General features: G+C 45.6%; 1 protein-coding gene across 1 annotated transcript in view; it reads right to left on the bottom strand.

The window, feature by feature from the left end:
- LOC142592648 (multidrug resistance protein mrp-7-like) overlaps positions 1-13,544 on the bottom strand; it is a 226,056-nt gene that overhangs the window by 106,041 nt on the left and 106,471 nt on the right. The window contains exons 10-11 of the mRNA XM_075704207.1: positions 8,915-9,172; positions 427-630 (exon numbers count right to left, since the gene is read on the bottom strand). Coding sequence (XP_075560322.1) covers positions 427-630; positions 8,915-9,172 — 462 coding nt within the window. The remainder of the gene's footprint in view (positions 1-426; positions 631-8,914; positions 9,173-13,544) is intronic.

Below are 13,544 nucleotides of genomic sequence, written 5' to 3'. Positions count from 1 at the left end.
GCAATCCATAATCATCAACCGCTCTCGTTACATATGTTCCACGGCTAAGTTAGGTCCTGCTTTCACAGCCCCGAGTAGCCGACCGAACAATCGGCGTAGAGTTCCTTTGTTTGGAACAGCTTTGTATGCTTTAGCATTGTATATCTCCTTAATTATTTTGGGAAATCTTCGTAATTCTCGCTCTACTTCCTAAAATCAGGACTCAACTGTTCGAATTCTATCTTTGTTCACTTTTCTTAACCAGTCCTTTATTTCTCCTCTTTCTTTTTCACCTTCACCTCCTCGTCTCGTGTTTGAGCCAGTAAATATTTCGTCAAGAAAGACGATAAGCGTGCGATAAAGACATGCGCGTTACAAAACTGTGCGGTAACACTGAACAGAGGGCCGAAAATAATGTTAACCACTATGCACGCGTTGTATACGCACCACAGAAGTGGAGGCCGTGTAAACAGAATCAAGCACGCCGTCCAGCAGGTTCGCCCGGAAGAGCCACGAGAGCTCGACGTTGCGCAGACGCTGCACCGTCTCCTGCAGGGCCTCTTCCCAGGCGTACATCTTCACCGTTCGGATGGATGCGAACAGGTCCGACAGACTTTTAATGCGCTCCTCACGGGCTTTCATTTGACGTTGCTGTAAAACGGGCAAAACAATTCACCGACAATTACGATAATCCCTAAAGCGAAATTTCAGCGCAGCTGTACATGTGTTTTCATTTCACGATATATTGGCTGACGCGGACAACCTGTCTCGGGCGGCACATTGTAAACGGATCGGTGTGTGGCGCGACTGCCTCGTTAATCAGGAGAGCGCGAGAGGCGGCGCGTGAGAGACCCATTGGCATGATTCACAGCCGCCACCGCACACAGACCTCCGCTTACTCAGCGCTTTGTTTGCATGCAGACGACGCGCGCTACTTTGGCGCCATCTCGTAGCCATCGTCGCCGCAAAGTCCGTCTTCAGCGGCACTACGCTTTTCTTCTCACGCTTTGGCAGTACCCTACTCCTCCGCTTTTCGTCTCACGATTCCGTTGCACCCTCCTCCTCCGTTGTCATCCTCGTGCGCTCTTCACTATCGCCGTCTTTCGTCTACCACTGCGCTCTGGGTTCGCTTTCATCCTTCGCTGTGTGCGGTCGCTCGGTTACGAGGGACAACGCCAATGTTCGCCGCAGGAATGGGCGCCTAAGAGCTGCGCTCTAAAAGCAAAAGACAATGGAAGAATCGTCAAATCCGTCATGCAGTTGCACGTGCCGTACTCACATGAAACTGAGAGGAGCTTATCTTAAAAATTATTTTACCACCTTGTAGTCATTTACGTAGAGATTGTGCACAAGGTGAGAGAGAGAGAGAAACCCCATCTTTAATGAGCACAAGGATGGCTTGATTTACAGGAGTGGTTCCTTCTTCCCGGGAGACCATGCACCGTCTTGGCTGCGATCGCCCTTTCAACCAACGAGATCTGGTCCGAGAGGCGGAGAGTGGACAGAAGCATCCATCGTCTTAAGGCGATAATAAACAGAAGCAGTAAATAAGGTTTTAATGGTAAAGTAACATATTAAAACATGGCTTTCGCTAAATTTGTGTTGAATTCACATTAATAGGTTTAGAAAAAGTAAAACTAAAGCTACCATTTTTTCAATTATGCGCCGAAACCTTAGCGCCACTGTGTCAGTTGGACGTCACGAATTTCAAAGTATTATTTCGCATGTGTGCCTTTCTTAGTGTGTCTGTTCATGAAACATGCAAAGTTTAATCTTTAATTCTTTTAGAATACAATATATTGTCATGTTGTAGTCACGGTGAAGAACACAGTAGCGGAAACAGCGAACCACGAAAGTAGCAAGTAGCTCTTTATTGGCCGAGCCTGCGCCCAGAAAAGAAAAAAGAAACAAGCAACAGTCAAGCACAACAACAGCGGCGATTACAGGCGGCGATCATCGAAAATCTGATCTGCAGGTCAAGGGCGTCGGTTTTTGTGCATTTCTCGTCGAAGGCTGCAGCTGAATAGCTCATGGCCGCGTGCCTTCAAGAAAGTACCAAACAATTCGCCTCGCGCATACAGTCAGATTACACCAGGTGAGGCGACAGCAGACACAACAGATAGGCTGAACGATAACCTTCAATAAAGTTCCAAATCATGCAGGCACGTCTTGCGTTGAGCAGTAACTTTAAGTTGTTAGAGGGCGAAATGAACTCTCCGATAAAAGGAAAATGAGTACATGTTTCAGTATAGCCTATCATGCATTTTAAAGGTTAACTAGTCTCGAGCAGAGACCGTCAAATCTAGGACGTCGCGGCGAACTGGAGCAGGAACTTGAAGCAGGCGGCGCCTTCCGTGTATCGTTACTGTGTGTTTCTGTCGAAGCGTGTTGTCGAGGTAAGAGTAGCTTTTTTTGGTAGTGTAGAACATCAACTAGCACTACAACTACCGCTCCTACTACTATTGCTATGCAACAACTATTAGAAGGGAACAAGGTATAAAATCAGTAGGGCTCTATTTATGCATTTAGTTCCAATTCCGCTTGCTGACTGATGTAGCGCCACACGCCGGTCGCTAAGTTCTCCAGGTGATCGTGAAAACGTAATAGTCCAGCGACGCTTCGCCTAATCGTACAACGAAGCGTCCTCCCTGACTTAAAACGCAAACCCTCTCGTCCTTATCATCAGCCTATTTTATGTCCACTGCAGGACGATTACGCCTGTTCAGCGCCAAGAGATTCCAGCTAGCGCTTGTGAATTTCTTAATTTCATCGTCCCACCTATTCTTCTGCCATCCTCGACTGTGCTTCCCTTCTCTTGGCACTCATTTTGCAACCCTCGTGGTCCGCCGGTCGTCTAACCTACGCATTACCCCCTATTCTTCGCCGTATATTCCCGCGGCGCTACCGGTAATGTAAGGGTGATAACTTGCGTTGGGAGCCATTAAAAGCCCGTGGAGCTGCAGTTATGCACTTTACCCGCCTCTGTCAACGTATGCCACACACAGAGTAAACGCTGACCCGAGTAACGTTTGCACAAGGGCCGTTGGCGTCAGACTCGCGGTGGATGCGTTCAATTGCGGGTAACGATTTGGATGCTTGGGGTCAATAAAAATGCAATTGAAACACAGCAAGAGAAGATAAATAAGAGACGCGATAGGTAAGACGAGGAAAAGCTCTGACCCGAACTGTGAAATTAAAAAAAAAGTATAGCATCTTGAGCACACCCCAGATTCATGCCTTGCCTGTTCTTTGTTTTTTTGTTCCATGCTTGTTCACACTGCTATAAACTACGAGCACTGCATTTTCCCACTTGATTTCGTTTACTTTCTGTCAATCTATGTTAAGGTGCAATAATTTGGAGTACGACTGATCACCTGTTAACATTCTACACTGCGCAAGTGTTTGGTCAGGTCGTCTACACCCCCTTGGAGCGTGACTGCGTGCAACGGCAAGTATAATCGCGCGCTCAAATCAAACCTAAAATGCCAATGCTTGGAAACAAGGCTTCTTAAGTTGCAATTGAACTGCGGCAACTTCAGATACAGAATCTCAAACTCATCCGACACGTGTCATTATTGTTCGACCCATCACCATTTGTCGGAACACCGTAATCGCCAAAAAGAATATGACAGCGTTATGCAAAATACTGTAATGTGAGATGACCATCGGCGATTGTGTTTGTAGTTGCCGCAGCTACATCAGATGCTTCACAACACTATGGTTGAACGAATGGGCCGTCAGGTAACCCAAATATCTCTTTGAAAGGCGTATTCTAGATTATAATCGAGCACCTAAGCACTATGGCGCCTTTTTCTGTCGAACGTTCTTCTTATGTTGTGAGAATTGTCGATATTCAAATGTTCAACTTAAAACATAGCCAAATTGCAAAGCCAAGCGTAGGAACTCTATCGCAAACTGCAGCAAAGATGTAGTGTTAATAGTTCCCTCACACGGTAAACAATATGTAGGACAAACTGGTAGGTGTCTCAACGTGTACCTTCATGAGCGCTATCCAAAAGTTCAAAAGGGCCCGGGCGGATTTTGGTAACGCATAGTTCTTTACGTTAACGTGACGTTCAGAAACATGAAGGGAGTGGCGTTGATCATAGAGCGAACGGGGTTAGCCGATGTTCTATTTGACATGTAGGGGAAGAAATGGAGCTCTGCAGGCCACTTCATGAGAACCGTAGACAACCGTTGGACCATTTGATTTACAGAATGGGCGCCAGTGGAAGCGAAGCTCAGTCGAGGACTGCAGAAAACTAGGTCGGGTGATGAATTTGGAAAATTGATCAACCCGATTACGGATCCAGCACAGTACACTAAAGCTAATCAAGAATTCGCAGACAACATAATTGTCGCACCGCTACCCAGGAATATGCACCCAAAACATAACATCAACAGGAGAGTTGCGCGAGCCAGGGCGTTAATCAAGGAAATGGATAAAGGGGGCAGAGGAGCCTGCTTTGTTGATTCGGCTGCCTACAACGATCGAACTAAGTTCGCGGCGGCAGTGGTGGATCATCAGGGCAATTGCACCAACTGCGCCACTAGCAAACCTGAAGTCGCTGAAGAAGTTGCCATTGCATTGGCACTAACAGACGATAGATTTACAGAAATTTATAGCGACTCTAAAACAGCTATTAGAGCTTTCAATAGGGAAAAAATTGTCCCACAGGCTGCGAAAATAATTAACAAGAGAGAAACAAATGTTACACGTTACATTTATTGGTTCCCGGCGCACCTTGGTTCACTTCCTGTCAATCCAAATGAATCGGACAACAGCGTCGCCCGCGACCTTACAGACCGGGCCGCTTTTACATATGGTTTTGATTCTGCTGGATTGGAGAACTTACAGAGAGATACGCTCATTACATACAATGAAATTACAAAACATTACTACATGGGAAGGAGGGAGTTTCTACCCCCTCACTATAGACTAAACAGAGCACAAGCTCTTACACTTAGGCAATTACAAACAGAATCTTATTATTCACCTGCACAAATAAAGCAATGGTATGACATTGCAGACATGAATATTATATGCAAAGCATGCAAAAAGGAGATATGCACGCTTGAACATCAGCTCTGGGAGTGTGGCTCGCTCGGCCCTGGCATTTCCCGGAATCGGTTTTTAGGAATGATCAGATCTCCAGATCATATGCCTCAAGTCCTGGCTGTCCAGTACGCCCGTGATAGGGGTAGGAGGCTTGACCTCCCGGTCCCAACATGGGACTAGCCAGGCAGGTGGCAACACCTTGTACAGGACAAGAATAAAGTTTTTTCTTCCTCCTCCTCCTCCTCCTTTGGAAAATTGCAGGAGCAAGTTGGAATCATCTAGCACAAGAGAGGGGTAGTTGGAGATCGGAGGGACATAAAAAATGGGCTGCTACACTCGCCACAGCAATCGCAACACACGAATGTGACCAGAGCAGAAAAATAAGAAGTCACAGGACTGCGCAGCACGTGCAGCGCAGTCACAGCGTAAGCTGGCGGGGCAGTTCCATGGGAGCTCCAGTATCGGCAGCACGCTCTAGAGGGTCTTCGCGGCGAAGTTTCTTGCGTCGTTACCGCGAAAACTAACTGAACTGTCCGCCCAGCGTCAACGACGATCTGCGGCTTGTGCTGCTCTCTGCATGGCGGTCTGGTGAGCCCGACGTAGCCTGGTTGCAGCTGCGCGTGAAGTTGTACCATTAGCTTATTAATCAGCAGACAGTACTTTCAAGTAGGCACCATAACGTGTACCGAAGAGTAAACACAGGTATAGAGAGCACGCAGCGCACATGTCCCATCCTTTGACACATGGTACGATATCGTGCAACTTCTAGATGTCGTAACAGTTGGTGGAATACAAGCCAACTGTAAGGAAAAGATTGCAAGTATTGGCGCTACGCGGCAGGCATCTCGCATCGCATGTGAGACCACCAAAGGTGTTCAGGACTGTGTAGGCGAGGCAGAGCGACAACAGTGGCAATTGGCCATGGCCTCGAAGAAGACACTTCGCCTGTACTGTGACAACAAGGAGGCCATCACGACGGAACCCTTATAGAACAACAGCAGTGGCAGCGCCCTCATCTTCGAGGCGCGTGCTGGCGTGCTCCGCACTCTTGAATATCGGAGCCAGTTTTGTTGCACCCCTGAAGTGGCACCCCTGAGCCGCTGTGTGTAGGGCAGGCGCTGGCGAGCGGGAGACGCTGGAATACCTGATCATTCCATGTGCAAAGTTTCCCACTCTAAAACAGGGCACCCCCATGTCCCAGGCTTTCGGATTTCTCGACGCGGAAGGTGGCCGCTGCTGCGGAAGCGTATCTATAGCCACAACTAAAGCTCGCCTAGATCTGAGGTGCAGAGGCATAAAACAGTCGCAGAGGTGCCGTTTGTGGTATTGCTCTTGACTATGTATTTGTCTATTGTTTTGTCTTTTTTATTTTCCTATCTTTTTTTTCCGCTTAGCTAGGCACTCTATCGAGTCCACAGGTTACAAAGGGTTCATTAGCCACAAGTCATCATTATCATAATCATCATAATCATCATCATCATCATCGTCATCATCATCATTAAATGTGGCACGACAGAATGCTATGCGCTCCTGCTGATAATTTATTGGGATTCCCTTTGAATCTGGCTGGTGATAAATTTAATCAGCTTTGCTAGACTCGTTTTTCATTCTCGAGTTTTCACATACATGTCCTTAATCTTCATTCCCTCTTCAAATTTTCTCTATCTAGTTGTACCGTGTAACTGCTACGTGGCGTGCCACCTCGTACTATAATATGCAACTGCAATGCAAAGCGTGCACATATCAACGCTACGCCGCGTGCGTCTCGCATCACGTGACCCCTCGCGCGCTAGGACGCGTGCCTACGGCATGTTTTCGCAGCAGCCAGCAAGCGCTGTAGAAACATGCTGTTGCTGCTTCTCCTGATTATCATGATTCATTGACAGCCTCTTTTAAACGGGCAGTGACAAATTGTCACCTACCCCACTTGCTTTAATCGGGTATGCTATACGTGTTTTCGATTCTAGCATTTCTGTGTACATCTACTTCTTTTCTTCCTCAAAGCTTTATCTATCTTGTAGCGTTACTGAAGCAACTGCTACATGGCGTGCGACCTGGTACTTTACTATGCGGCTGTAATGCAAAGTGTGCACTTACCGACGCTACGCCGCGCGCGTCTCCCAACGAGTGGCTCATCGCGCGCTAGGACGCGCGTCTACGGCATGTTTCTGTGGCAGCTAGGAAGTGCTGGAGTGACGCAGTGGTACTGTAGCTGACTACCGTGCAGTGCCCGGGTTCGACCCCGGCTGGAACTAAGTATTTTTTCCCACGTTCATAGCGATAGCTGCGACAACACCAACCGAAACGGGCGTTAGGATGAGCCCATAACAGCTTACGTTGTAATAGAAACCAAAGTTACAGTAAAAGGAAGAACTCTCAGTAAGCCTTCCAGAGCTCTGTCGCACAAAGAACAATGCAGAAAGTAGTGCGGGCACTTAGATTTAACAGTGTGCTTTTATTAGGATTTAATGTGTCTGAGTGATTGTGAAAGCGCGTGTGGGTAAGCGTATAAATATTTGTAATTTGAAATATTAAAAACTAGGTGGAAGTCAATGCTTCCCTTCGTCTTCCTTTCGTCCTTTTGTGGTTTATATGGTTTCGCGCTGTTCAACGAGATCTGAAGAGGAAGCTTTGGCAATGGGCCAACTCCAATGCCGCTATTTAAATACAAATGCCTGACCGATTTGAATGAAATTTGCAGCATTTGAGAACAAAAAAAAAGCTCAATTCTAGCGATTCTAAGAAGCACAGTTTTGGTATAGGGCCTGCAATGTATAGAACATAAAAAAACAAAGAAACATTAGTAAGGTTAAGCATTGGACTCCCACAGTTTGCAAATTTGTACCTTCGCATCAAACAATGATATTGCGTTTCTTTAAACTGCTACTGTGAGATCAACCAAAAGGGACGAATGTTATATATAAATTTAAAGCTTGTGTTACTTTCTGGCAACGTGTACAAGGGTTTCGCATGAATCGCACGCACAAAATAGTACTAGATTTCTGAGCTATTTATGGTAAATCAATTTTCTGCGCGTCATATGTGTTATTAGGCGCAGTTTATAATTATAACTGCGGTATCCTTCTCATTGCAGAGCTACACATTCGTAAACTTCATTGCTTTGCTATTGAAAATTCGAAATTTTCAATAATTTTTTACAAGAACACCAACGACCTAAATAAAGAATGTGCTTAGAGCAGTAATACAATTCCAACTCTTACTTTAAATGCAAAAAGCCTCAGCGAATTGGTGAAGTGGTTGCGGAGCAAAGCGATTTCTATGTTCCCGTGTATTTGGATAGGAGCCCCCGAGCTAAAAATTCCTCTTAACGACAAAACAGGTAGGTATCAGTCAGGGCTACACAGATCGAGCCCCGTCGCTAAACAGGAATCGTATTCAGTTTTTCTGTACTAGCTGCAGCACGATGCTGAAGCGGGAGAAGACGTGTAGAGCTTTTCAGTATAATGATTCACCTAGTTACGATAGCTTAATCTTGGCTAGTTGTTTGATACTTGAAGCCATTATAGCGCAACTAAACACAAACGCAAAGAGCATATTAGCACCCGTGGTGCCCAATGTAGTGTTCTCCGTGTTTCTCTTTAGCTGCTCTACAATGGCTTCATCAAGTCTGTCTCAGTGACCATCTCGGTTACTTACGATGTGTTACTTTCGATAGGACTTTAAAGTTGCGATTCCCTAATTGTTGCGTCTCTTAGCTTCTCCACATCCTCCTTTCAATCTGGATGCAAGTAACAAGCAATCTGGACCGAGCAGCGGAAAGGGCTATTCGATTGAAATGCAGCATCAGAGGCGGTCACTCAAAGACATAGGCACGCGCCGGCCTTTTGACAGCGTCACTGGTCAGCCGCTACTTACCCAGAACTTCTTCTGGAACCGGAAGGCGCAGAAGGGCATCGCGAAGACGACCAGAACCCAGGCCAGACAGCAGAGCGTGGGGTAGGTGCCCGCCCTCTCGGCCAGGAGCCAGAGCGCCACGGGCAGAGTGATGAGTCCACCGAGGGGCATGGGGAACACCATCATGCTCAAGGTGAGCGTCCCGCAGTCCACAGCCAGCAGGGACACAACCGACCCTGTAGGGTAGGCGCTCCTCATGGTCGCCGGCATGTGGACGGCCTGAACGACAGAGGGCGCCAGGTACCAAGTTTGAAATGAAGCAGACGGCGTGCTCAGATCGGTCAATCTTGACATTTGAAACGTACTGCAGCGGAGACCTGAATATTGTTTCCAAACTCGAAGAGTAGTAAAATTGTCTGTTTAGGCAAAATGAAAATTATTAAAAAATCTTCAGATATTTGTGTTTTATCACGTGTACTTTGTAAAGGAGGTCCAATTGCAGTCTTTGACTTCGGGACCTACTTCTGTATATTAATATCTTGTAATCTTTCTAATCATCTCAATAAAAACCGATTCTGATCGTGATTTGTTTAGTGAGGACGCTGTGAAAAGTCGCACTGCTCTGTAGAACAGAATTTGTAGCCTCTTTGGGTGGCAGCCATCTTTTGCTAATAACTGCAGGAACCGGTTCAACGAACGACCGAGCTGGCACTCAGCCTGTTTCTCTCACATAAGTGTTTCTCCCGCCTTCAGCGTTCCCTCATCGTAACAATGTCGTCAAGTTTGGTTGAAATTAAACACGCTTGCTCTAAACGCGAGTGTCCGAGTAAAAAAAAATATCTTGTCTATAGTCGAGGCTAGAATGATCGGCAGTACGGACAAACGAAAATATTCGTGACGTTCATTCATCAAGCAGTCACGTAATGGTGGTGTGAATTGCTGCTGCCAGTATGCATTCGTTCTGTGATATGGCTGGAGATTCTCCAGGTAAAGCCGAATGTTCGAGCGGGTTCTAAAGATTCCTTTCTGCTAATTTTAGTTTGAGCCTCTATTCGTATTTTAAGTTTGAACTGCTTTTACCTCCACTTGTCGGCGAACTTGCAGAGACCTTGAGCCTTGAGAGTCATGGCTCAACTCTGATATAAAGGACCGTGAACGTCTCAACAACACATCGTATGCCATTTATAGGCACGATAGGACCGTCGTCGGGGGAGGGGGGAGTCTTGGTATTTGTCAAACAACGGCTGGTCTCTTCTCGCTTATTTACCGAAGGTCACCAGGAGATCCTTTGCCTCAAGATACTACTGCCGACAAGCACGGCCATACTGATTTCTTGTTGCCGTCCTACTGATCGCGATATTTCATGTACAAACGAACTTAATTCCAATCCAGTCTAATCTCCCGTTTTCCTCATGCTAATCTAGTGCTATGCGGTGACTTCAACTTTCCGGATAATGACTGGGAAAACTGCGTCGCTTCAACCCGCGCGTCCAAAGATTTCCTAGAAGCAGTTCTCATGTACAGCCTTAGCCAAGTAGTTACCAGACCTTCTCGCAGTGCTAACGTTATCGAGTTAGTTCTTAGCAACAATAATGAACTAATTAATTCTTTACAGTATGTTAAAAGTGTTAGTGTTCACAAAATTTTGTTTTTTAACATAATCTATAGAGCTTCCTACCTGCCAGCCGCCTACTAAATACATCCGAGGTGACAATAAAGCAAACTTTCCAGAAATTAACAATCAGCTTGAATCCTTTGTAGACTTCCATCAATCAGGCTCTTCCAGAACAGTTGAGCAAAACTGGTTACTATATAAACACAAACTTTTGTCTCTTCTTGATGCTTATGTTCCTCTTGTACGTATTCGCGGGGATGCCGGTATTCGGACAAACGTCGAAAAATACCTAGGAAAAAAAGCGCATTTTCCGCGAACTTAAAGGACGCTAGAATCCGCTAAAATGTCAAAAACACTTTACGGTATTGCGGGAAAACCCAAGTTTGCTGAGGTAATCTAAACGCAAATATTTCCACCAGGACCTGCTAAGCATTCTGCGTGACAAGCCTCGCAAATTTTGGTAGTTATTGTCACTTATACGTACTACATGTCATAGTATCGGGTTGATAAACTCGCATGGGTCTCCTGTCCCTGTGAATCAGCATCCCGATGTCATCAACTCTTATTTTCGCTCGGTTTTCACTAATGAACCTGCTACTAATATTCCTACGTTGCCATCTACTCACCATTAGGAAATGCCGACTGTTACTGTAACTACTCAAGGAATCTCCAATTTAATCGATAACCTTAAATTTTCCAGTGCACCAGGCCCAGACGGCATACCGGCTAAAGGCTTAAAGGGCGCCAAATCACGATCTAGCCCCTTCTTGCAAATGATTTTCACCTAATCTATTGCCTCGTCCACTATTCCGAATGATTGGAAAATTAGAAATGTTGTACGTATACACAAATCTGGTAGCCATTCCAGTTCATGTAATTACCGCCCTATTTGCTTAACCTGCATACCTTGTAAACTTCGAGAGCATATATTGTACTCAGCATAGCATCTCATTTAGACAAGCACACTTTTTTCTTTCCAAACATAGATTTAGATGAGGCCACTCATGTGAAACACAACTGTTCGAATTCACCACAAACCTTCACCTCCACTTTGACTCCCGTTTTCAAACCGATGTTATCTATCTTGACTTTGAAAATGCGCTTGATCGCGTCGCCCATCGTCGTCTTACCACGAAACTTGTTTGTCTTAATCTTGACACACTTGTATTGTATTGTCCTGGATTGAATGTGTTCTCACAAATCACTCACAACACACTGATCGATAACCTCAAGTCGTCAAGTAGTCCACTCTGGTCAGCTGTATCACAGGGCTCTGTGCTTCGGCTTCTTCTGTTTCTCGTTTTTATAAATGAGCTCCCTAACAGTATTCTTTGATCAATCTGGCTATTCACTCATGTCTATGTCCTGTACAGGCGCATATCCTCCCATAATGACCAACTCAGAAAGACCTAAGCAAAATAGTAAATTGGTGCTCACTTTGGCTCATGTCTTTCCACGTTTCCAAATGCAAGTACATGCATGTAATTCGCAAGCGGGAAATAATTAACCACCAGTACTCCCTTAATTCTACAGTCCTCACTAAACTTGACTCTTACCGTTATCTCGGCGTTACTGTCACCAATCAGCTTACGTGGTCTGCACACATAACACAAGTTATAAACGACTGTTCTAAATCACTCGGCCTACTCAGAAGATCGAATTTTCAGATTCCTGTTCCCGTAAACAGGCTCGCCTGACAAACGCTAATTCGGACAAAACTTGAGTATGCGTCAGCAATTTGGAACGCTCCCCAGACTTACCTTATTAACTAGCTTGAAGCAGTGCAGAATTTTGCGGCACGTTTTATCGCTTCAAACCATGACTGGCATACAAGTATAAGTAGCATTAAATCATCCCTAATCATCCCTAGTCTAACACTGCATAGGAAGTATTCACAACTATCACTTTGCACAAACTGTATTATAATTTCTAACACCTCAGGAACACTATTGTACTTCCACCCAACCGCACCTCTCACCGTCTGTTTTGCAACCTGAGTCTACAACCTCTGCTTGGTTCCTGTGATGCCTTCAACAAATATTTCTTGCCTACTGCTACTGAAATGTGGAACGCACGAACCGACAGTATAGTGAATGAAGGTGATTGAGATAAATTTAGGCACCTATCGTCATACTTTTAAACCTTGAACCTACCACTACGGCGCTGTTACTATAACGTGTACCTTTCTTTACTGCTCTGTTATACTGCCGGTAGTGCTGCCATTTCTACTGCCAGTTTGTACCTTGTTCCTTTGTTTTGTTTTGATTTGTTCTCGCCCATCGTCTTCTAGCATGTATACTAAGTTTTGTTTACCGTTGTATAAATAAGTTAACCATTGCATAATAATGACGATAGTGTTTATTGATGCATTTGCTACCCCCCCCCCCTTATATAGTACCCTGAAAGGTGCCCTTAATGGAAAATAAATGATGCTGATGAAGAGCCAGAGCCGTTATCCGGGCAAGTCGCGAGAACAAAACGAGATCATCCGGGCAACCAGTCAAAACTCACGAAAATGCAATTTCTGGACGCCCACTCCTTGTATAGGGTCGCAGTACATACGCTAGTTACTGCTCAAAAAAGTTACAAAATATTGCTTCCGAGATCTTCCTAATGTTTGTTCACAATATCACTTAAGCTGTAACTTCTAGTACGCTGAAGTTTTGCTTCTCATTTCCAATAGGAAACGATTAGAAGGCAGATACAGGCACCATACATTTCATTGTAATCTTATGATGCTGATATAGGATTGGCTGTGCTTTTCTGAACGCCAGCGTTGCGTGAGTTACGCGGCGTGGGTTTTCCCTCGCCTCGAGCGATGGCGCCACGTGGCATGGCGCCTCCCCTTCAAGCGCTTTCATTCATCTAGATGGCAGTGCGCTCTGTCTCCCTTGCGCCTTTTGCTTCCTGTCATGCCGCCTTCAGCCGCTTTTCTCCTTCTAGCCGGGCAGCGTTCACATGGACCAGTGAACAGTATGGCGTGGTGCAGTGTGATTTGGTGGGCTGTGCCGGCGCGAATATGCATTACACCCATTT

Source organism: Dermacentor variabilis, chromosome 9 (assembly GCF_050947875.1).
Source record: "Dermacentor variabilis isolate Ectoservices chromosome 9, ASM5094787v1, whole genome shotgun sequence".
NCBI lineage: Eukaryota > Metazoa > Arthropoda > Arachnida > Ixodida > Ixodidae > Dermacentor > Dermacentor variabilis.
The sequence above is the reverse complement of the archived record's forward strand: the minus strand, read 5'-3'. Positions and strand labels throughout refer to the sequence as shown.